General features: G+C 39.2%; 2 protein-coding genes and 1 non-coding gene across 8 annotated transcripts; 1 reads left to right on the top strand and 2 right to left on the bottom strand.

Annotated features, from left to right (window-relative positions):
• Positions 1–2411: 2411 nt before the first annotated feature.
• Positions 2412–7209, bottom strand: LOC109165448 (NF-X1-type zinc finger protein NFXL1-like). 3 transcript variants are annotated; one of them, XR_002051552.1, is made up of 3 exons: positions 6930–7209; positions 2596–6309; positions 2412–2528 (listed from the first exon to the last, which is right to left on the bottom strand). XR_002051552.1 is itself a non-coding variant. In XM_019314206.1 (2 exons), exon 2 carries the CDS (start codon positions 6231–6233, stop codon positions 2847–2849), a length of 3387 nt encoding a protein of 1128 aa, XP_019169751.1. In that variant the 5' UTR covers positions 6234–6309; positions 6930–7209; the 3' UTR covers positions 2557–2846. The 3 variants fall into 3 exon arrangements, 2 of the variants coding, with proteins under 2 accessions (XP_019169751.1, XP_019169752.1); XM_019314206.1 differs by lacking the exon at positions 2412–2528 and having other exon boundaries at positions 2557–6309; XM_019314207.1 differs by lacking the exons at positions 2412–2528; positions 6930–7209 and adding an exon at positions 6596–6615 and having other exon boundaries at positions 2557–6309.
• A 9564-nt stretch (positions 7210–16773) lies between these two features.
• On the bottom strand, positions 16774–16845 carry TRNAD-GUC. The gene has a single exon. It is a non-coding gene; the product is annotated as a tRNA-Asp (tRNA).
• A 74-nt stretch (positions 16846–16919) lies between these two features.
• LOC109165449 (dual specificity protein phosphatase PHS1-like) lies at positions 16920–22508 on the top strand. 4 transcript variants are annotated; one of them, XM_019314210.1, is made up of 12 exons: positions 16920–17200; positions 17403–17480; positions 17606–17675; positions 17951–18135; positions 18531–18707; positions 18780–18943; positions 19433–20522; positions 20703–20849; positions 20983–21210; positions 21330–21487; positions 21913–22066; positions 22130–22508. In XM_019314210.1, exons 1-12 carry the CDS (start codon positions 17105–17107, stop codon positions 22268–22270), a joined length of 2688 nt encoding a protein of 895 aa, XP_019169755.1. In that variant the 5' UTR covers positions 16920–17104; the 3' UTR covers positions 22271–22508. The 4 variants fall into 4 exon arrangements, with proteins under 4 accessions (XP_019169755.1, XP_019169753.1, XP_019169754.1 ...); XM_019314208.1 differs by having other exon boundaries at positions 21913–22508; XM_019314209.1 differs by having other exon boundaries at positions 18783–18943; positions 21913–22508.
• The last annotated feature ends 429 nt before the right edge of the window (positions 22509–22937 follow it).

The following is a 22937-nucleotide window of genomic DNA, read 5'->3' on the forward strand; positions in this document are numbered from 1 at the left end:
AAATTGAGATGATTTTTAAAGTCAAAAGACTAAATTGAGTCATTTTTAAAGTCATGACTAAATTAAGAAATACTTAATAGTGGAGTACCCAAATATTAACTCCATATTTGAAAAGCTTTTGTCATATTAGTTTAATGTGCAAGTCTCATAATGGATCAACCTTCAAACAAGTTGAAGAACTTGTCTTTACTTCAAATGCTATTCACACTTTTTGTTTTCAAAAGTCAATTTAGAGTGACTCTCATGCAAATTAAAATCTTTTGATCATATAAAAACTATTCGATAAGAACTTAATTTGATTTTTAACTAATCAAAATTTATTCATTTATATATATTTTTTTGATTGCTATTGATTATATTATCTTGTGTTCAAATGACACGTAGTGATCTCTCTATATGAGAGATTATAAAATCGAATTTTAGTGGAAACGTTGTTGATTTTTTGTGCTTTAATAGGTTGAAAAAGTATATTTATGCTCTAAATTTATTCATTTAGATATTAATCATTACACCATTTAAAAATAATTTACTCATGATGAGTCATTGTAGGAAGGTTCCAATTTCAATTATTATAACACCACACTTTACCCCACATCTCTTACCACTTGATAGTGAAAGTTATCTAACTTTCTTGATCAGCATTCATTTAGCATCTCAGAAGTTTCCCCGGGGATCAGCTATCTCATTCTTTTTCTGTCTTTTGTATGCTTTTGAACAAATTGTATCAATGTATCTATGACTATTTTATATTAAATCATTAACAACAACCATCGGTGTATCATATTTAATAATATTCATCATTTACTATGTTTATAATATTTATTTTATGTATTTATAAACCTAAGTCTTTAGTGTAGATAAACACTAAACTTTTGATACATCATTCATCTTGTACAATGTTTATAATATTTGATCTAAATAATCGTAAAATATCTTCGTGTACATAAACAATAAACTACATGTACATTATATATGTTTCTATTCACCCTGTAGTACAGTAGATTCATAATCTTTTTTCTATAAATTTATCAAAACAAAGTTAACATTGAATAACCATTATACATAATATATATTATGTATTTTTTTGGCAAAATTATACTATTGATAAAATTCAATTTCTAGACCTCCCATAATAACAAGAAACTTATTACCAACCATTCAACCAAGCAACTACAACATTCTTCCGTCCTGAATCGCGATTTTTCTGGTAATAAAAGTAGTATACCAAATCACGCATAAATAGTTAAATACCAATTATAGCAAAGTCCAACTTAAAACAAAAACACAATGTTTAAACTCCCAAAAAAAAAATCTTAAAGTTTTTTAATGCAAAAAAAAAAAAAAAAAAAAAAAAAAAAAAAAAAAATCTTAGGTTAAAACAATTAAACATTCTATAATTTTTCAAACTTAAGGATGTAAAAGGTCTTCTACATTTACGAATTCATCTTGACATATTACGATGACTGAAGAATACTAAAGAGTGATACTAGAAAGCAATGGTAGTAAAAATGCAAAGAAGCAATGAACTAGTCTTTAGGTTTTAATTTAATTAATTAATTTTGACGCATGAATTTTTTTAATTTTTAATTTAGGCCGAATATGTATTTTTGAAATTTTGATTAAGAAATAATTTGAAACTTTTTCAAGTTCTTTTTATTAATTAAGAAACGATACAAATTTGCTCCTGCAATAAGTTTACAAGAATTTCAAAAATGAAATGTAATCAAAATTAGAAAACACTATGCTCTTAAAATCTTTGTGTATCACAAATCACTATCAAAGAATTCTCATGATCAATTTATGACTAGATAACGTGTTAAACCTGAGATATGGATATCAATATGACAATATGTGCACAAGCTATGCACACAACCAAATGTTAAATTATACTTACTACTAGTAAAGAACATATAAAATAAAACAAAAACTGATAAGGAATACTTAAAAAAAAAAAAAAAAAAAAAAAAAAAAAAAAAAAAAAAACTACTTTAACTCTTATTTGAATCTTATCAAAACAAGAATGGATGAATTTGTTATTATTATTGAGAATATCTCAGCCTCAAGCCCCCTTTTTCCTTCTCCCAAAAAGTCGAATCCCCAATCGCAATAGGCAATAGCCCACCACACCCCAACTCAACACAGCAAAGAATCTGTCCACTTTGAATATAATCCCCACAATACTACTACCAAAAATCAAACCTTAGTCTCAAGCCCCCTTTTTTTTTGGTAAGGGGCTATGGTGTATATTCCAATCTTTACAATAGCATCTTCTTCAGCCGTTTCCTACCCCTTGCGCTATCAAAAATCATTAGATTCACCAGCTTATAGCAAAAGGAATACTACTGCTATATAATCAGTATCACAACAGCAATATATCATAATGATGAGAGGCAAAACCAAAGCCTCCATAATGAAGAAAAACCAACAATATTAGTATATTATTGAGAAAGGGGATGCAGACTTGACCAACCCAGAACTGCAGTGGTAGATACCAGTGGTCAAGTTAATTCATTAGCCCAATTTTCCTTCTCTTCTTTTTACACTGGACTGGATCCATTTATTCAAGCACAAGAATTTTTCAAACAAAATTCACACGACCTCTAGTGCAACCTTCAAAATGAAAACCGACTTCCATGGGCTGTAAAATATTATTGGAAGCCTATATATGGCTGAATTTACAAGTATCCTCCTCCTCAAAGGAACAAGGAGACCTTGACAAAAACTTAGTATCAAAAACAGCAATTAGAATATTAAGGATGGATGATCTGTAAAGGAGGAAGCATAATGCAGAAATAGATGAGAGGTGCAGTTGTCTTCATCGTGATGGCCAAAAGATAAAATTCTTCTCAATCACAAGCCTCCTCCCAATTATCTACCACATCAGCAGCATTGCCTTCATGCTGTGGTTGCCCCTGCAAATCTGAACTCTGTGCTTCGGTTTCACTATCAGACACTTGATTAGGTGCAGACTTCTTCAAAGAGCCCTTCACCGTGCTAGATGTTGTAGCAGATGAACTTGGAGCGGTTTCGGTGTCTAGAACGCTCCACCTGTTGCTTGAAGCAGCAAGCGCAGGGGCTTCTTTCCCCTTCCAAACTCCGGGGGGTTCCATGTTGGAAGAAGAACTATTGGTCCACTCTTCGGAGCCCCATGTAGTTTCCCTCTGGTTTAGCTCCTGGACTACGGCCTGCTTCCATGCGTTATCCTTCAGCATTGGACCTCCACCAGCATCCTTGTTCACACTAGACCCTCCCCAAGCATTAGATGTTGCTGGGGCAGCACCAATCTGAGGAACTCCAACAGCACCATAATAAGCAGAACCTTGATCTAATCTCCTCATAGCAGCTGAGGCTCTGGCAGGATCGCTGAACACGGCCAATGCATTTTTATCATTCAGCCAGACAAGCTCACATTCCCCACCAAACCTCAGCACCAATGCACTTATATCTGCATCTCTTGGCAAGTCAAAAAGTGCAACAACAAGCCTAGGATCCATGTCTACCAAAGGGTCGAAAATTGCAGGCTGTAACATACTACTGGCTGTGCAACCCTTAGCACCAAGTATACGAGCAGGTGCTTTGGACTTTGGCGTAGCATGTACAACAACAAACCGCTTCGGCTCCCACCCAGCAGCACTGACTGTGAGCTTCCACCTTTCAGCTATCAGTGTAACAGCATCCCGCTTTTCCTTCAGCATTGGGCAAAAGACATGAACTTTTAGGGCATTAACTCCACCTCTGCCCCTGCCAAGGACCAAAAACTTGCATCTTTCTTCCACAGAAAACACCCATTTAGAATCACGCCTGAGAAGGTCTGAAAGCACCTCTGAAACAGCAGTATTCTCGCCAAAATGAAGTGCATCTGAATTTGAGGAATTGATACCAAAAGCATCAGCTAGAACCTTCTTCTTCTCCATCTTTGCACATTCATCATCACAACTTAGCTTCCTCTGACCAAGTGGAACTTTCTTGCCATTTGCCTCAACAGGTTGAAGTGGCGATGTCAACTTTTGTAATATTGATGCTTCAAAAATACTGTCAGCACTATGTCCACCATTACTGCCGCCCGCATCACATGGAACACTAGCAGTTATCCGACCACAAGAACAAGAAATAGAGACAGGGAACTCACATCTAGTGTCGGGACATGGGGTGGATGGGTGACACAGAGCAGTACATGTGTGTCTACAATCTCTCCGAGGAGCACCACATGTCTGACCACAAGAAGCTCTTGAACCAGCATTGGCCCCTGCAGAAGAATCACAAGGTGCAGGATGACATGTTCTAGCACATGCATGCAAGCCACACTGCCTGGTCTTGCCACAGAGTTTGTTGCATCTGATGTCCTTCGATCCACAAGGTATATTCCTAAGAACCACATGTCCACCAATGCATTCCTTCGCTATGGGAACCGCACATGGCGGACAGTCCCCAAAGTGGCAACTGTGAGTGGATGAATGACCACATGGCTGAGGAATTGAGCATGGGTACTGGCATGAAGGAGAAGGTGTCCCACATGGCAATGGAGGAGGTATCGAAGTCCTGCCACAAGCACAAGTCAAATCATTGAAAATTGTTTCAAGACAAGGAGGACAATGACCACTGTGACAAAGTGACTCGCAAGAATGCTGTCCACATCTTAGTTTCTTCCCACAAGGCATTGAGCAGAAATGTGGATCCCAATCACCAGTGAGGGAATGGTTAGGATTTGAAAGAGGGCAGCAGCGTTCACTGCATCGGTGTCTTCCACAACTCTTCTTCCGCCCACAAGGCCTATCACAAGTAAATATATCATCCTCTGCAAATGTTCTGTAACACTCCACAGTACGAGAAGTTGATCCACATCGACATCGTTGAGTTACAGGCACATGACATGGTGCACAATCACCAGAATGGCACACCTTTTCACACCTGTGTACCCCACAACGAAGTGTTTTAGTACAAACTTCTGAACATGTTGGAATTGGATCCAAACAACTGTTTCGAGCTTCTGTTAAGCTAGTTTTTCCACACCAGCATGTCTTGACCTTGATGGGCGATAAGGCACAATCCCCACATGGGCCTGGGTGGCATATTTCATGACAAACATGGTTTCCACAGCTAAGTTTTTTCTCACAACGTGAACTGCAAGAAAAGACACCATTTTCTACTTTGATTTCCCCCTTCACAGCCATGTCACCGCAAAGAACAACCTCAGTCTTCTTTTTGCAGAAACAAGAAGCATTAACAAGAACTTGACAATGGTCACAAGGACCAACATGGCAAATTCGTTCACACTGGTGGCGACCACAAGCAAGAAGCTTGTCACAACGTTGTCCACAGGTAAGAACAGACTTCCTATCAGAGCATCTTGTGGTAATCACCTTCTTTCCACACGGACAGCTTCGTGGGGGAGCAAATGCTTTACAAGGAGGACATGGTCCAGGATGGCACTGCAGGACACAATGATGAGGGCAAAGATCTTCTTTGCTCATGCCAGAACCAGGAACTTCCTTCTCCAGTGGCTTCCCACAAGGCTCCCCACAAGAATGTGGTGTTAAATACAAATCAGAGGGCGGGTCCTGCCTTTTCCGACAAAAGCAAATATAGCGGATATCCTTAGAAGAGGTGAGTTGCACATATTGACAACCAGGGCACCGCCAATTAAACCCTTGATTCTTCTCAGCTGATAAGTCAACCGATGTAGGAGCCCTGGCCCATTTCTTGATACAATTCAAGTGAAAGATTGAGTAACAGCTAGAACAAGACCAAATTGATGCAGACCTGCGAACCATATCATAACAAATCATGCACTCAACTGTTCCTTTCAAGAGCTTCTCCTGAATTTCTTGTACAAGCTGAGGCAAGTTAGGGTCATTTAACTGTTTACTTTCATTGTTATGATCTGGCTCCTTCACCTTCTCTGCCTTGTTCCTTTCGCCACTATCCTTATCCCTTCCCGTTCCCCTATCTCTCCTTTGATTTGCATATCGAACCACATTCCTTCGAGGACCTGTATAGTTCCTACTCCGATAGACTTGTGGAACTGATCTATCATCCAATTCTCTGCCATTCCCAACTGAGCTCAAATTATCAACAGCTACAGCAGGGCTCTCCACAGTGGTTGTCACAGTGGCAGTAGGGGCGGTGGTGGAGGAGGAACCACGGGGAACCCACTCCTGTCTAGCAGTTTGACCAGGATAGTTTCTACCCCTACGGCTATTATCTGACCGGTTACTTTGGACTGAAAAGTTCATATTCTGATCCAAAAACTCTGAACACCCTATATCACTCTCCAAAGCGAGTCTGATTCTCGAATCCAAAACCTTAGCCCTGTAAAACAGACAGGGAAATGTAGGAATATTCAAAAGAAATTCAAATCGGCAACCAATTTCAATTTCAATTAACGAGTTTTTTTAAAAAATGAAACTAGAGCTGTCAGCACGACTAAATAACTTTCCCTAGATGAAGACCTAACAACAACACGACTAAATAACTGTCAGCATATTATCCCCAGCAAAACCTATTAACCATAGAGAACGCCACGATATAAATTTTGATCCAGACTGCAGTTTGAATACACTGCCCGCACTTGATAGCTTATGGAAAGAGAACATACACGGCAAATTTGAATAACTGCGATGAATTTCCAATGCTTGACCCGACACGGCCGTGTGGTCGTGTCAAACACTGGAATTTCAATGTTCAAAAATAAAAAATTCTTTCATTCAAAAAAAAAAATCAAATCAAATCAAAAATTCCATTGCCAAATTCGCTTCAAAGGAATCAAGGCAGAAATCAGAAACTAAGCAATCAAAAATTTCCAGTCCTATTCGACACTCAAGGCTCAAGCAATCAAAAATCAAGAAATCTAAAATAAAAAAAATCAAGTTATGGCAGAAAATTTCTAATTCAAGCGAGAAATCGGAGGAGGAGGAGGAGTGGAGGAGTACCTTCGTCGACGGGAGAGGAGGCGAGGCTTGGAAACGGCGACGACAAGCAACGAGCAAGTCTCTGTGGTGTTAGATCTGGTCTCCGGTCTCCGGCGACGAGAACGGATTCTGTGCCTCTCTCGTTAGATTAGGTCTTAGGGATCTCTGTTTTACACCTTCTCTTCTGTGAGAGTGCGTGGATTTATTCGGAGAGGGGAAGAAGAAATGATTTGGGGAAGGGAATTTATAGGGCTGAGACGCATACAAGATCCTATTTGACCGTTTAAGGAAACCTGCTACTTCTATTGGCGGTGACCCATTTTATTATATTATTAGTTTACACTTTATATGTGGATTTGCTTTCATTTTTGCTTGGTGCCCAAACAATCCCATTCTATTTGCATTTTGACTTTGACCCCCTTTTTGCTTGGTGCCCAAACACATCTTTATTACTATTGATTCATCTAAATTTTTTATTCACTCCTCAAGTTACAATAGTTATACCATAGATAAGGGTCCATCCTGCAAAGTCAACGTAGATCTAAAAACACAATTTATATATTGAATGTTAATTTACATACTGATTGTTCACAATTTACATATTTAATGTTCACAATTTACACACTAAATGTTCATTATTTATTTTTTTACAAAATTGTAAACATTCAGTATGTAAATTATGTATCTTGAACCCAAATCCACCTTGCAAGGTGCACTAGGTCCACATAATAATTTGCCCAAAATAACCTTCATATTATGTATATAGCACATAAGACCCTGGTCCATGGTATAGCAATTGCAAGTTCTTGCACAAAGAGTCAATACCATATTTACTGGGGGCTCAAACCCCAATTCTCATTTGGGAAAGTCACTTCATGCCACTAAACCACAAGGTCATTGGCATAAAATCAATACCTCATGTCCATAATAATACAAAAAAAAATTCACCCAAGAATAATAATAATACAAAAAAATTGTTATTTTTCAACTAAATAATCTTAAAGCTATATCTTAACCATTATTTTTCAACTAAATAATCTTAAAACTATATCATAACCATAATTACATGTCAACCACTAAATTTATGAAATTTACAGGACGTTTGGTTAGAGAGGGGGAATTACGTTGGAAAAAAATTGCAATTCCGTGGGAGATGAATTACTGGGAATAAAGTAGGAATTTAAATTCCAGTGTTTGGTTTACAAGAATAGAATTACTGGGAATTTCAATTCCAATGTTTGGTATACAGGGGGAATTGAAAGGGAATAAGTAGTATAAAGTCAAAAATGTTCATTGTTGTTGTTAGGCATTAATTTTAAGTTAAAAAATGAAGGAGTAATTTTGACTCATCAGTATCTTTTTTTCTTCCTAAAATCTCAAGAATTAAAATCTCAAGAGGGGACATTGAATTTTAATTCCATGAATATGGGGGAATTGCAATTCCAATTCCTTTCAACCGGAATTTTGTGACCTTTGAAATTAGATGGAAATTAAGTGGGAAGAGAATTTAAATTCCCTTCAACCAAACGCCCTGTTAGTTTTAAGTTTAATTACCTACAATTTATATATTATGAACTTCGAACAATGTTTAATTACTTAACATAATATTTTTTTTTTATAGTTAATCAATTATATACTTATAGATATAAGTTTATGCACCTATGTTAACAGATTATATATATATACACTATACAAAGGTGAATGCTGAGCAAATGAAAGGAAAAAAAATAAAAAGTTACTCTAACAGCATGTTTGGTTCACGAAATGAATTTGGATGGAATATGAATGCAATTATATAGGAAATGGTATAGGTAAGGAATAGAATAAGAACTGTATTTTATTGTTTGGTTGGATGAAGGAATATACTTTAGTAATTGTATCCCAGTGTTTGGTTGGTTAAATGAATAGAAATTGAATATGTTTTAAAGACATAAATACTCTTATATAAAATAATAATAATAATAATAATAATAATAATAATAATAATAATAATAATGAATGAATGAATACTGAATGTTATATATATATATATATATATATATATATATATATATATATATATATATATATATATATATGGAAGGGATCAGGTGCATTTGTGACTTCCCGTGTGGATCTGCGGTGGATTAATGTGCGTGAGGTTTATACTTAATGTGCGTGAGATTTGTACTCAATGTGCCTGAGATTTGTACTTAATGTGCGTCATGTTAATATGCGTGAGTTTTGTACTTAATGTGCTTGAGTATTGTGTTTAATGTGCGTGTGATTTGTGCTTAATGTGCGTGAGTATTTCAGAATTACGAGTTCAGAAGGAAACAGAACATAAGCTCACACACATTAACGCCCAAGCTTCTTGTTACTTCTTCCTTCAATTTGGCCATGGATTCTGGATTATCAACTACCTTCAGTGCAGTTGAATGTTTATATAGATGACGCACGCAAAGTAAAATTTGCACAGTAGCTAAGTGTGGATTTTTGTTGTATTATTCCCATAATTCTTAACCACCATAGCCGCCTCCGCATCATCATCATCAGGGAGAGGGCAATGGCTACTGGGGATGGGGAAGAAGCTGACATCAATATTTTCTGCTGCATTTTACACATTCACGCACATTAAGTACAAATCTCAGGCACATTAAGCACAACACTCACGCACATTGAGTACAAATCTCACGCACATTAATCCACCGCACATCCGCATGGGAACCTTTCAATATATATATATATATATATATATATATATATATATATATATATATATATATATATATATATATATATATATAGAGAGAGAGAGAGAGAACTATAAAATGTGAACTATTATAATAAAATTTATACAAAATGGTCAAATAAGCTCATCCATTACTTACTAGTGTTCAATTAACACCTTAGACTAAAATAATATCTAACATAATACATTACTACTAACATTTCTTCACTTAACATTATAATCTGTTTAGGTTTCTTTTAGGAAGTCATTCCACAAGACTAACATTGAATTTAATTAAAATTGGAAAAAAGTATAAATAGAACATTAAGGGGTTGTTTACTAACTTGGAGAAATGGAGAATTTTTCAAAAAAATGGAGAAATTGAGAAGTGGAAAAATAGAAAATGGAAAACTTGTTTACTAAAATCATCCTTCCAATTGTCCAACTCTTCTCCATTTTCCAAGTCTATGTATAATTTTGGAGAGATCCAATTTGGACTTCTCCAAATGGAGAAATGGGAGAAGATGCGCGTGAACAGTGCTTATGACTAGGAGGGCGAGTGTTCGATTCCTGCAACATGCATTACTGAGTGGTTGTGTTTGTTCCTTTCTCTTCCTTCTTGTTCCTTTCTCTTCCTTCTTGTTCCTTTCTCTTCCTTCTTTTTCCTTTGTTTCCGTTTAACTTATTATTATTATTATTATTATTATTATTATTATTATTATTATTATATAATTATTTTTATTATCTTTTTTTTTTCTATTTTCATTTTTCCTCCTCTTTATGCACACAAATTTATTATTATTATTATTATTATTATTATTAATATTATTATTAATATTATTATTATTATCCTTTTTTTTTCTATTTTCATTTTTCCTCCTCTTTATGCACACAAATTTGTTATTATTATTAAATTATTGTTATTATTATTACTATGGCTCCTCTGGAGGGAATGCCACTTTGAATGAACTCATGAAATTTGACTAATATTTTATTTTATTTTAAGCATATGTATATATCATAATGGCATAATTGCGATGAATGTGGTTCATATTTTCAATGAGCATGGAAGACAATCATAATAATATACTAGGCTAATTAAAAGAGCACATTTACATTTGAGCGCATAATATGCCTACTAACTTCTGTACAGAAATGAACGCCCCAGAGGGGGGGGGGGGGGGGGCGTTTGATTCATGCTATATTATTATTATTATTATTATTATTATTAGTACCATTATTATTAATATTATCTTTGTTGTAGAAATGTACAAATTCTATATAGAATGATTGTATTTAACAAAATAGAAAATCTGAGAAATGAAAAATTGGAAGAATGGAGAAATGGAAAACTGGAGAAATGGAAAAGGAAAACTAGAGAAATGGAGAAATGGAAAACTGAAAATGGAAAAACAGAAAAATGAAGTAAACGACCCCTAAACTATTTGGTGATAGTAATTAAGCCACCAAACTCGAATAAGCTCCAAATTTATCCATGAACCCAAAGAAAAAAAAAAGAAAAAAAAAAAGAACTGATGGGCATATTAGAAACGGGCTCGGGGCAGACCAACCCGAAGAGGACTTGGCGCGACATGAGGGGCCAAGGGCGACCCCGGCAGGGGTCTGGCCAAGGTCAACCCCGGCTAAAGTCGACCCCGACTAGTGTCGACCTCGATTGGGGTCGGCCTCAGCTAGGGACGGCCACGACCCGGGGGCTTGTAGCGGAGGGCGCCTTCGGTGGAGGTGTCCCAAGTCCCGGGCGTGTGCACGCGGACTCAGTCAAACCGTTATCCAACCGCCCACCCTATTCTCATGGTGCGGTTGGGGAGCTAGCTTGTATAAAATAGCTCATTCTTGTCTTGTTTAGGACCACCTACATCTTGTCTGAATAATACATTTTCCTTGTAATTCTCCTACAAACGATTATCAATACAAAAGTTGTCTCTGCGACCTATATTTCTTGTATTTTCCCATTTTATTATTTATTCCCTATTTATCGGGTTTAATAATTCGGGCTACCCCGGGTTAATTAAATCCATCATTGGTGCTCTTGTTGAGAGTTGACATACAAGTTCGACCGTGCTCCATATTCCACTAGCTATAGCAGGGTCAAGGTCCAACTCTCATAACCCGAATGGCTCCCGCAACACCCGTGCCTCCCCGACTAGGGGCCTCAACGGGACCACCAGTCAGCAACAAACCCTTTCTTTGAGGTCGGCGGGTGACCTTAGAGATCGCATCACCAACCACCACAATGGTGTGCCAGCCCCCGCTCCCACCGCTCCTCCTCCGAATCTCATTCTCTTCTATGGGGAGGGTGGGGTGACCGCCCTTCAACAAGCCTCCGTGGCGCTAGCCCGCCTCACAGAGGGGCTCTAAGGAGGTCCGCAGTTTTATTATGTGTTATATGTGCTATTTAACTAATGTTCTTTCTACAATTGGCTGTAGGATGCAGGAGTACATGCATTGTCAAATGTTTGCCATGTAGATGTAGAAAGGATAAGCAAACATTAACCTGATGAAGTGACTTCCCAATCAGCGCAAACATGTTGTTAACCTGTTAAAAATGTTAATTGGTTTTTTTTTTTTTTTCGAGTTCATGGATGAATTTGGAATTCATTCGAGTTCGGTGGCTTAATTGATATCCCCTAAATAATTCAATGGCATATTTATACTTTTTCCCATTAAAATTAACTTTGTTGAAAATGATTTTTTTTTTTGTTTTTTGTTTTTGTTTTTTTTTTTTTTTGTTAACCTTTAAAACCAATCAAACCCTACAAAGAACATTTACATTCAATTCAAGACTTTTTTTCTTTTAATCTTTTTTTTTTTTTTTTTTTTTTTTTTTGTCTTTTCACAACATCCATCTATATACTCTCCCTCGTCAATATCTGTAGATATTTTCTTGATTCTTGATATGAAATGTCTTTATCAAGTGTATGAAAATGTCGTTGTAAGTTGAAAGTCTCAATTTACACAACTCAAGATTTATGAAGGAAATTTTATGGATGTCAAAGATGGAAGGTGTGATTATGTATATCTTTTCTATTTGTGTAAATTTTTGAATGACAGATTAGTAAATGTTTTCAAGAGAATTGTGAGTATGGTTTTTTTTTTTTTTTTTTTTTTTTTTTTTTTTTTTTTAATTTGGAAAGAACACATTTCATTTACTAGAGAAGAAAATGTGAGTGATGCACATGTTTTTGGAATGGAGTAACTGAAGAAATTGATTACAACACTGAGAAGTGAATTGATCATTGAATTTCGTGGTACATCAATATTTTTGAAAAGAAAACAAAAAATTCACAGTCTTCTTTTAAGAAATACACTCTTATGGCATTTGTCTTACGTCATCGTGAAATACCTTTATATTGGAAATTTTAAGTAATTATATTTATTGATATTGATGGGGATATGGGACATGGGGGTCCATTTTATTGGAAATTATGGGGTGGTGAAGAAAGAGGTTGGCCCAAGTCTTATTGGGCTAAGGGGACATGGTGGCCCAAAAAGGAGGAGAGAGAAAGGGTTTCGGGGAAGAAACCGCCGGCCGCGATGTGGCCGGGAGTCGGCGGCGGTGCGCCTCCGGTCGGTAAAATGTAACAAGAAGTGCGCTGCTGCCAGTGGGTTTCGAACACAGGACCTCCCGCACAGCAAGGGCGAATCTAACCATCAGCCCACGCCATCACATGTGTACCAAGACGTGACAGCATATATTTGTTCCTATAATCTCGGCCGGGCAGCCCGACCATCGGCCATGGCCGGCCGTTGGCCGGCCGGCGACTGGCCGGCGCCGGGTCCCGCCGGCCACCTCAGGCCGCGGCGCGGCCAGCGGGGGCAGTGCGCCCCCCAGATTATCATCGGCACCCCCCCCCCTTTCCCGAGGGGGTGCTGGGCGGGTGCGCCGAGCATGGTGGATCGGGGTGGTATGCGCGGGAGTTTTGGAAGTATGGAGAACGTGCCCACTTGCGTAGCGATAAATGGGGAAGTGGGGATGGATTGCATGGGACACATGGACGCCAGAGGAGGATGGGGGCTTGCTATAAATAGGGGCCCTGGATCTCTAGCTAAGGGCAACACAGACACGACCAACACTACGGTCTAGTGGTCTTGATCCATACTCTCAATCCAGTCACCTGGGTTCGATTCCCACCAGTAGCATAGTTAGCTATAGCCCACCACGTGGGCCTTATTCTTTGTAATTTGGGTCATCATTCTGGGCCTGTACCTCGGGCTTTGTACGTATTGTTTAGGGCCTAGCGCCCCGGGTAATAAAGTTAATACTTTCATACTCCCGTCCTATGTTCCTATACCCGGTTTATGGTGGACCCGGTCCTAATAAAACCATCATTGGCACCGTCTGTGGGGTTCGCTACGATTAGCCCGTGTTTGTAGTCTCTACCATCCTAGCAAGGTTCCGAGGTACGCCCAAATGGTTGATTCGCAAGAGGAGCTACCCTATAAGGTAACACACTTAGCATATCGAGACGCTACTCTGGTGAGTACACTTGAACACTTAGTTAGGTAAAGATTGTGTTTATTTTCCCGAACTATGTGCTCCTATGTGCTCTGCATGCTTGGCCCACGGCCACCTCAACTATATGCTCATATGTGCTCTGCATGCTTGGCTCGCGGCCACCTCAACTATATGCTCATATGTGTCTGCATGCTTGGCCCGCGGGCACCTCAACTATGTGCTCTGCATGCTTGGCCCACGGCCACCTCAACCATGTGCTCCTATGTGCTCTGCATGCTTGGCCCACGGCCACCTCAACTATGTGCTCCTATGTGCTCTTACGTGCTATGCATGCTGGCTCTACGGCCATGGCGGATGGGGCATGTGGGTTATCGCAACCCACATGCGCGGACTTGCCCCCGGTAAGCCGCATGGTTTTTGGCGGATGGGGCGTGTGGGTTATCGCAACCCACATGCGCGGACTTGCCCCCGGCAAGCCGCATGGTTTTGGCGGATGGGGCATGTGGGTTATCGCAACCCACATGCGCGGACTTGCCCTCGGCAAGTCGCATGGTTTTTGGCGAATGGGGCGTGTGGGTTATCGCAACCCACATGCGCGGACTTGCCCCCGGCAAGCCGCATGGCGTTGGCGGATGGGGCGTGTGGGTTATCGCAACCCACATGCGCGGACTTGCCCCCGGCAAGCCGCATGGCGTTGGCGGAGGGGACGTGTGGGTTATCGCAACCCACACTACCCCGTCCTGCAATCTTCAGTTACCTTCATCCTTAAAAAAAAAAAAAAAAAAAAGGTTGCATGCAGGTGTAGCATGGAGAAGGAACAAAGACATCCATTGAATATTTAAAAGAAGCATGCAGGTGCATCATGGAGAAATTGACAAAGCATACTAAATAAATGCAACAAAAGAGATGTACAGTGCAAGAAGCATCCAAGAAGTGACAATAGAGGAGTCACCTTGGCCTCTCGACACTAGGTGATGAAGCGAAGGCCAGGGCAGCTTATGGTGTGTGGCAGAGGTACGGAGTATTGGCGTGACGCACAACAATGGTGATAATGGAAGGTGGCGACGAGAGATTGAGAAAGGGAAAGAAAGGAGGTGGTGATATCGAATTCTAATTCCTTTAGGCATCAAGATACCTAAAAGAACTGGGGGACTTGTGATGGGGATATGGGACATGGGGGTCCATTTTATTGGAAATTATGGGGTGGTGAAGAAAGAGGTTGGCCCAAGTCTTATTGGGCTAAGGGGACATGGTGGCCCAAAAAGGCACAAAAGGAGGAGAGAGAAAGGGTTTCGGGGAAGAAACCGCCGGCGGCCGGCCGGCGATGTGGCCCGCCGGACTTCCGGCGGGGGCGGTGCGCCTCCGGTCATCCCGGCGGCGCCCCACCATCGTGGCCACTGAAGGCCTATGGCCATGGGTAAAATGTAACAAGAAGTGCGCTGCTGCCAGTGGGTTTCGAACACAGGACCTCCCACACAGTAAGCGCGAGTCTAACCATCAGCCCACGCCATCACATGTGTACTAAGACGTGACAGCATATATTTGTTCCTATAATCTCGGCCGGGCAGCCCGACCATCGGCCATGGCCGGCCGTTGGCCGGCCGGCGCCGGGTCCCGCCGGCCACCTCAGGCCGCGGCGCGGCCAGCGGGGGCAGTGCGCCCCCCAGATTGTCATTGGCACCCCCCCCCCTTCCCGAGGGGGTGCTGGGCGGGTGCACCGAGCATGGTGGACCGGGGTGGTATGCGCGGGAGTTTTGGAAGTATGGAGAACGTGCCCACTTGCGTAGCGATAAATGGGGAAGTGGGGATGGATTGCATGGGACACATGGACGCCAGAGGAGGAAGGGGGCTTGCTATAAATAGGGGCCCTGGATCTCTAGCTAAGGGCAACACAGACACGACCAACACTATGGTCTAGTGGTCTTGATCCATACTCTCAATCCAGTCACCTGGGTTCGATTCCTACCAGTAGCATAGTTAGCTATAGCCCACCACGTGGGCCTTATTCTTTGTAATTTGGGCCATTATTCTGAGCCTGTACCTCGGGCTTTGTACGTATTGTTTAGGGCCTAGCGCCCCGGGTAATAAAGTTAATACTTTCATACCCCCGTCCTATGTTCCTATACCCGGTTTATGGTGGACCCGGTCCTAATAAAACCATCAGATATATAACTAGTTTAATATTAACCAAGTGTTATAAAATCCATTCCACCCTCTATGTTTTAAATCTCTCATCTTTTTCAAAATCTATAATTGTTCTTAAAATCCTTATAACTCCATCAAAAAATAAAAAAACCATACCCATCACCTTAATTATGAATTCCAAAACTCACTTTGATCGAGTGTATAACTCTTCTTGTATTAATTAGACAACTCTATAAATCTATAGCTAGCCTGGCAAGTCTGGCATACATTGTTTATCAGCAAAACTTCTATGAATATTTATTATAATTTCATATTAATTCTAAAATGACTTGAATGAAAAAAAAAAATGTTTGGAGACTTTCATTTAACATCACTATTATAATTGAAGATTTAATATAATTAAATACAACAAATATCATTACATAGAAAAAGTACCACTGAAAAGGCAAAAGTAGAATAGTTCTTTCACAAAACTATAGTGGCGAATGAGGACAAACGCGAAGGGAGAATCAACATTGCAAGTTAAAAAAGCTCGCCGTTGCTGGGGATCGAACCCAGGTCACCCGCGTGACAGGCGGGAATACTCACCACTATACTACAACGACACAGTTGGTGATGAGAGGACTAGTTTTTATATATTGCTTACCTGGAACAAAGTTGCCGTTAATTGTTAACCAAAAGAAGCGCGCAGGACCGAGTTGTATTACTGAGTTCCCTTTTGTACGAGTTCACTCAGTCCATGGAAACCGCTCGATGCTCAATTTTTCTCTCTCTATCTCACACAAATGACAAGTCTCAACAGCCCAGAAAAACTAGCGCGAAAATCAGGTCTTTTGGTTGAAAACTTCATTTGTGGTTGTGGAGATGAAGCTATCTGCAATTTTTGAACTATTATTCAAATTTTCCTCTACCAAAATGGCCAGTCGGCTTAAAGGAAAACCGGGCCTTTACTCCCTCCAGGTACTCTCTCTCTCTCTCTCTCTCTCTACTCATTCCAAATCGTTGCCTCAACCTCCCTTAATTATACCTATACATACACTCATTTTATATATATGCATATATGATCCCTTTGTTTCTCTGTTTTCACTTTGTTTGTGCTGCAAATGATGATTGTGTGTGTGTGTGTATTTATAAAACTCAAATTGGCTTTATGTATATGCAGAAAGAAGAGGAAGAGAAGGAGTTTGATCTGGGATCCGACGATCCAAAGGCATTGTTTCCCCTCACCATCACTTCTCGGGTCGGGTTTTCTCAATGCTTGTACCTAATTTCCAGGGAAAAAAAAAAGAAAAAAGAGAATTGGGCATTCTGAAAAAGGTGATTATGTGATTGGACTAACATGGTGGTTTGTTATGGGTAATGCAGGCGCTATGTATGTTGGGAGATGTTACAGTGGGGCAGGCATATCAGTTTACCCAATGGATGGAGCTGGTACATAAGCGTAGTCCCAATCTTTGTTCCTCACATAGCTGACCTGAGAATACTAAAGTCCTGTTGATGCTTAATGCAGCACTTGAGCATTTACGTTCATTCAAGTTGTATTTTGGTTGATTTGTGAGCAATGTATATTCAAAACTTAGCCGCTTGATCCACTTCTTCCTTATTCAAATTTTCTGTTTCTTCAGGAAAAATGAAAATCTGGACTTGCATCCTCCTATTGATTAAAATCTGTCTTGGAATTTTAATTGTATCTTTGTTCTAGTGCAGAAGAATCAAGAAACGTAAATGATTCTGAGCAAGCTTCAGAAGTGAGTTTGTGGGAAAGACTAGGTAAAGCTGCCATGTTGGACATTGAGTCAAGTTCCTTTTCATGGAACATGCTTTCTTCTCTCCACCACATAGAGCAAACTAGTAGTACTGAGCAGTCTGAGGATGAAATGAATAAAGCATTGGAGGTAGTTAAGCCTTGACCTTCCCATTTGTTGGCTGTAAGATTTTACTTCTTCACATGAAGTGTAAACAAGTAGACATAACTTCTTTTTAATCTAGTTTTTTCCCCCCATTTTTTAGTAGTCTTGTCACCTTGCATTTTTAAGTTGCTCTTGTTCTTTTCCTGCCAAAGTAACAAAGAGCACTCTAATGGGGTCTCTGTGTGCATCTGTGCTTCTGCTTGAGTTCAATAAGAGGACAAAGAGGAAATAAATTGAGAACTTTGTAGTTTGTACTGTATCCTTTTCCCCCTTTTCCATGGGTAGAACTTGATAGTACAAATGTGGGGAGGAGGAAAATAATGTCTCCACCTGCATCTATATGACTTTAATTATTGTTTCATCATTCCATGTGAGCGTAGGTCACTGTCAACTCTGGAGGTGTAGTTTTTTTTGCACTATTCAATCAGCCTCGAAATGATGGATCTTCCCCCAAGGAAGCTGCAGCTGTTATAAAGATACCATCAAAAAGGATGGCCACCCAATCAGAACGTCTTGGCTATGAATTTGCAAAGTGGCTAGGTGTTCGAACTCCACAAGTTGTACCTCTTGCTTCATCAATTACCTTCCTATATTATTAAAATCAGAGGTTTGACTTTTTCCAAATCTAGCAGGCCAGAGTTATTCACAATTCGAGTCCTGAGTGGCTGCAGATAAAAGAAGCTGCAGACAAAGTAAAAGATGCTGCAATTTTAGAAGGGGATGAAATCAGTGAAATGACATGCTCAGAACTTTTACAAGCACTTGACCTAAGTCGCTGTGTTTTACTGATGAAGTGCGTAGAAATTTGATTTTATTCTGAAAGAGTCTTTATGTAGCTATAATGAATCTTAGCATTTATCATTGGAGATACTTAGGCACTATTTAACAAAATTAAACTGGAAAAAGAGAAGGTGCTGTTTACATGTCTCAGTGCTTTAACCCTTGTTCTTAAAGGACATTATACTTGGGTCTAGCTGGAGGATTTTTTTTCCCCCTTCTCTCTCTCTCTCTTTGCCACTACATGGTAAGGGACCCATTGAGAGGCTTTATCTATGGCATAGGAAAAATTATGAGAAAGCAAAATTCTGTTAAGTATAACCTCTAATTCAGGCAATATTTACTTCTATTGGGGCTTTGTTCATTAAGTAGCTTTCAACCATTTGTTTGTCTGCACTAAAGCTCTCTCGTTTTGTCAATTACATATATGATGAAGCATGTTAATGTGATGCTATAGTAAAGTAAATTAGTTATTCCTCTGAATTTTACTAACTACCTTTTGCAGTTACATACATGGATCCCCTCTGTTGGAGAGCTCAAATGCATTTGATTCACAGGAAGCTGCAGAAAAAACAGCAGCAGCCCTTGGCAGGGTCATGGTTTTGGACCTTGTCATAAGGAATGAAGATCGCCTTCCATGTCAACATCTCAGATGGCGTGGAAACTCAGCAAATTTGCTGTTATCTGATAAGCTGGCTACTGCAAATATGGATGGAGTGGAGGGGGATTTCAATCCTGCAATAAAGAGTTGTAGACCAAAAGTTATTCAAGCATTGCAGAAAGGGAGAAGAGCTACTTCTATTGATTCTCGGTTTTCCTCTCCTAATCCAGGATTAGTTATACAGTTCTCTGATCTCTCAGATGCCACAGAATCTTCAAAATCCAGCAGTTTTAGTGTTAAAAGCCTAACCTTAAATGAGCCAATATCTCCTGCTTTTCATATTGTAGCCATAGACTCAGGGGTTCCACGCAGACCACCTGTTGGAAAACGTGTAAATGACCAAGAAAATTATCCTAAGTTGGTTGAGCTCCTTATCAACAGTTCTGTGTATGCTTCTAATCTGTTAAACGAGATAAGTGGAGGAAAATTAGGATCCTCATCAGATGATTCAGAAATGATAAATGATTCAGATTTGGCTAAAGTGGAATCTATTACTCAAAAATTTCGATGTGGATTCCGTGCATCTCTGCGTGATTTACAGGGATTTCACATATTTCTTCTCACCCTTCATCAGAAATTAGAAATCCTTTTGCGTCTGCTTCTTAACATTATTGATAGGTCTTCCTCTGGCGATGCTGACAAAGAAGAATCGATGCATCCTGAGTCACCATCATGTGCTAGTGGAATCTCTGGTAATTTTCCTCCTTCTCCAAGCAGGGAAAGGATGGTCTATGACAACAACTTGGATTCAAATGATTCAGACTTACAGAGAGCAGCATTTAGGTCATTGTCTTCAGTATGTAAAGAGACCTTGGATACTGTTTCTCCGCTTTCTCGGGATAGTTGGCTGGGAAAAATTAGTAAGGGCAGTGGAGACTCCCTGCAAAGTGTACGTTTGGCATCAAAACTCCGTGACGTGAACAAATTTGCTAAGGTCTGTGATATTTTCATGTTTTAAAGATTTTCATTTAAGTGCATATAATCATTTTTCATTGAAGGAGTTCATGTACTACCCCAAAATTTGTCCTGTTTTCTTATTGGTCTGATGCTAACTGTTTGGAATTGATTTTGGCCATTGGTATTTAACTTTTCAAAACCCAATATCCTTTCTCAGGGAGATGCAGAATTAAACAAAGATCTAGAACAATGGAATGAGATGCTGAAAAATGATGTAGTGAAGTTGTGCCATGAAAATGGTTTTTATTCAGGATTCTTTGGAGGCAGTGATAATAATTACGTGGTTGATGCGTATGAGTTGAAGGTTGCATTCTTGTCTATAGCAGTTTTTGGGAGTTTTATGCTTGGTTTTTGGAAAATAATATTTGTCTCTTAACATTCAAACTATTGATTCTGTCAAAAACTCATTTTTACTTTAAACTCTTCACATCTTACAGGTCAGGCTTGAACACATTCTTGAAAGGATATCATTGATATCTGATGCTGCAAATACTGAAAAACCGTCAAAAGTTACAGACACCATGTTCATCGGTGGGGCACTAGCTGCAAGATCTGTATACACTTTGCAACATTTTGGAATTACACACATTTTATGCCTATGTGCCAATGAAATTGGGCAGTCAGACTCTCAGTTTCCTGCCTTATTTTTGTACCAAAACTTTTCTGTAAGTTCTCAAATCTTTCTATGCAAGCATAAGGATTCATTCCTTTGGGTGCAAACTCACCAAACGCTTCATTCTTTTAATAGCATTTTTGTGGCGATTATTTGGTATTCTGCAAACAGATTTGTGATAATGAGGACTCAAACATTACTGGTATCTTTGAGGAAGCACATGATTTCATTGATCATGTTGAAAAAATTAAAGGCAAGATTCTGGTTCATTGCTTTGAAGGGAAAAGCAGGAGTGCAACACTAGTTCTTGCATACCTAATGCTCAGAAAGTAAGTCCTGAATGTTTAATGCAATCAAACTAGTTCTGTTCTCTATATACGTATTAAAAGGCTACATTCGGTGCAGATAGCAAATTAGAAGAACATTTCCAAGTTATCTACCAGTAATGCTCACATTTCCCATATTTTAGTTTCCTAAATCATAATAAATAGTTGATCTACATAAAGCTTGGTGCACAAAAGGTTTGCAGTTAAATAGTTTGCCAGATATATTGGTTTTTGAGTAAAATGAAACATACCCCTGACTGAATCACCTTAAACTTTGCATGTTTTCATGCCTCAGTGATGATGGGGTAAGATGATTGAATGAATCTGTTTGAAACGCTTTCATGAACTGTCATTATATCAAACGACCATCATAGCTAAAACCTCTATCAATTCTATGCAAGAATCTTTACTAAAGATTGGTGGTGCAGGAACTTCACTTTATTGCAAGCATGGAATACACTGAAGCTGGTGCACCGGAGAGCCCTACCTAACGATGGTTTTGCGAGGGTTCTTATGGACCTCGATAAGAAGTTACATGGTGTGCTCTCCCTCGAATGGCAACAACGGAAACCAACAATGAAGGTATGCTCCATATGTGTAAACATTGCTGGCTTAAGCAGCAGTTCACTTAATCTTCATTTGCAGAAAGCCCACAAGAAACAGCCAACTGGAAGCATGGATACTACGATGAGCATGGAAATGCAGAAGGCGCTGGATGCTCTGCAAATAACCCGAATTGGAAACGTCAGCCCTACACCAATGGAGCGCCATTCGCTGACAGATTAATAGGAAGGTTTGGGCAATTTTATTTCGGTCTCGAGTAATTCATACACATCCTGTTTCCACAAAGAAATAACTCTGCAACAACTTTTTGAGCTTGTGTAGTGACACTGTCCATGGAGTAATCTAAATTTTGGTATAATGACAGTATACCTAAAAGCATTTATTCATGTCAAAAAGTGTAAATCCAATGGTAAAATACTGATTCTAGGAAGCTAATTTAATCATTTCTCAACTTCTATATAACACTACTTCCATCCAGCTTGGTGTGTATTATGTATATCCTTGTAAGGTTCCTGCAAAAAGAGCTTTCACCCACTGTATTCCAACTAATCCTTTCAAACCCCCAGTGGTCAGTTCAAATGAAGCAACCAGCAAAACAACCAAATTTTTTTACAGGTAAAACAATGAAAGATTTAAACCGGGATTAGTTCCGAAGCTGGTGCAGGAGGAATAGTATAGGAATGGAATTTGGTTCATGGAATGGATTTTGAAGAAATAAGAATGTAATAGAGTCGATAGTACTAAAAAAAATGTTATTCCATAAGAAATGAAAGATATAAGGAATAAAATATAAATTATTTCACCGAATGAATAGACTTTAGAAATTGTATTACGGTGTTTGATTTGATTGGTTTAGGGAATAAAAACGGAATAAATATTCAAATGACAT

The sequence above is a fragment of the Ipomoea nil genome, unplaced genomic scaffold (assembly GCF_001879475.1).
Source record: "Ipomoea nil cultivar Tokyo-kokei standard unplaced genomic scaffold, Asagao_1.1 scaffold3069, whole genome shotgun sequence".
NCBI lineage: Eukaryota > Viridiplantae > Streptophyta > Magnoliopsida > Solanales > Convolvulaceae > Ipomoea > Ipomoea nil.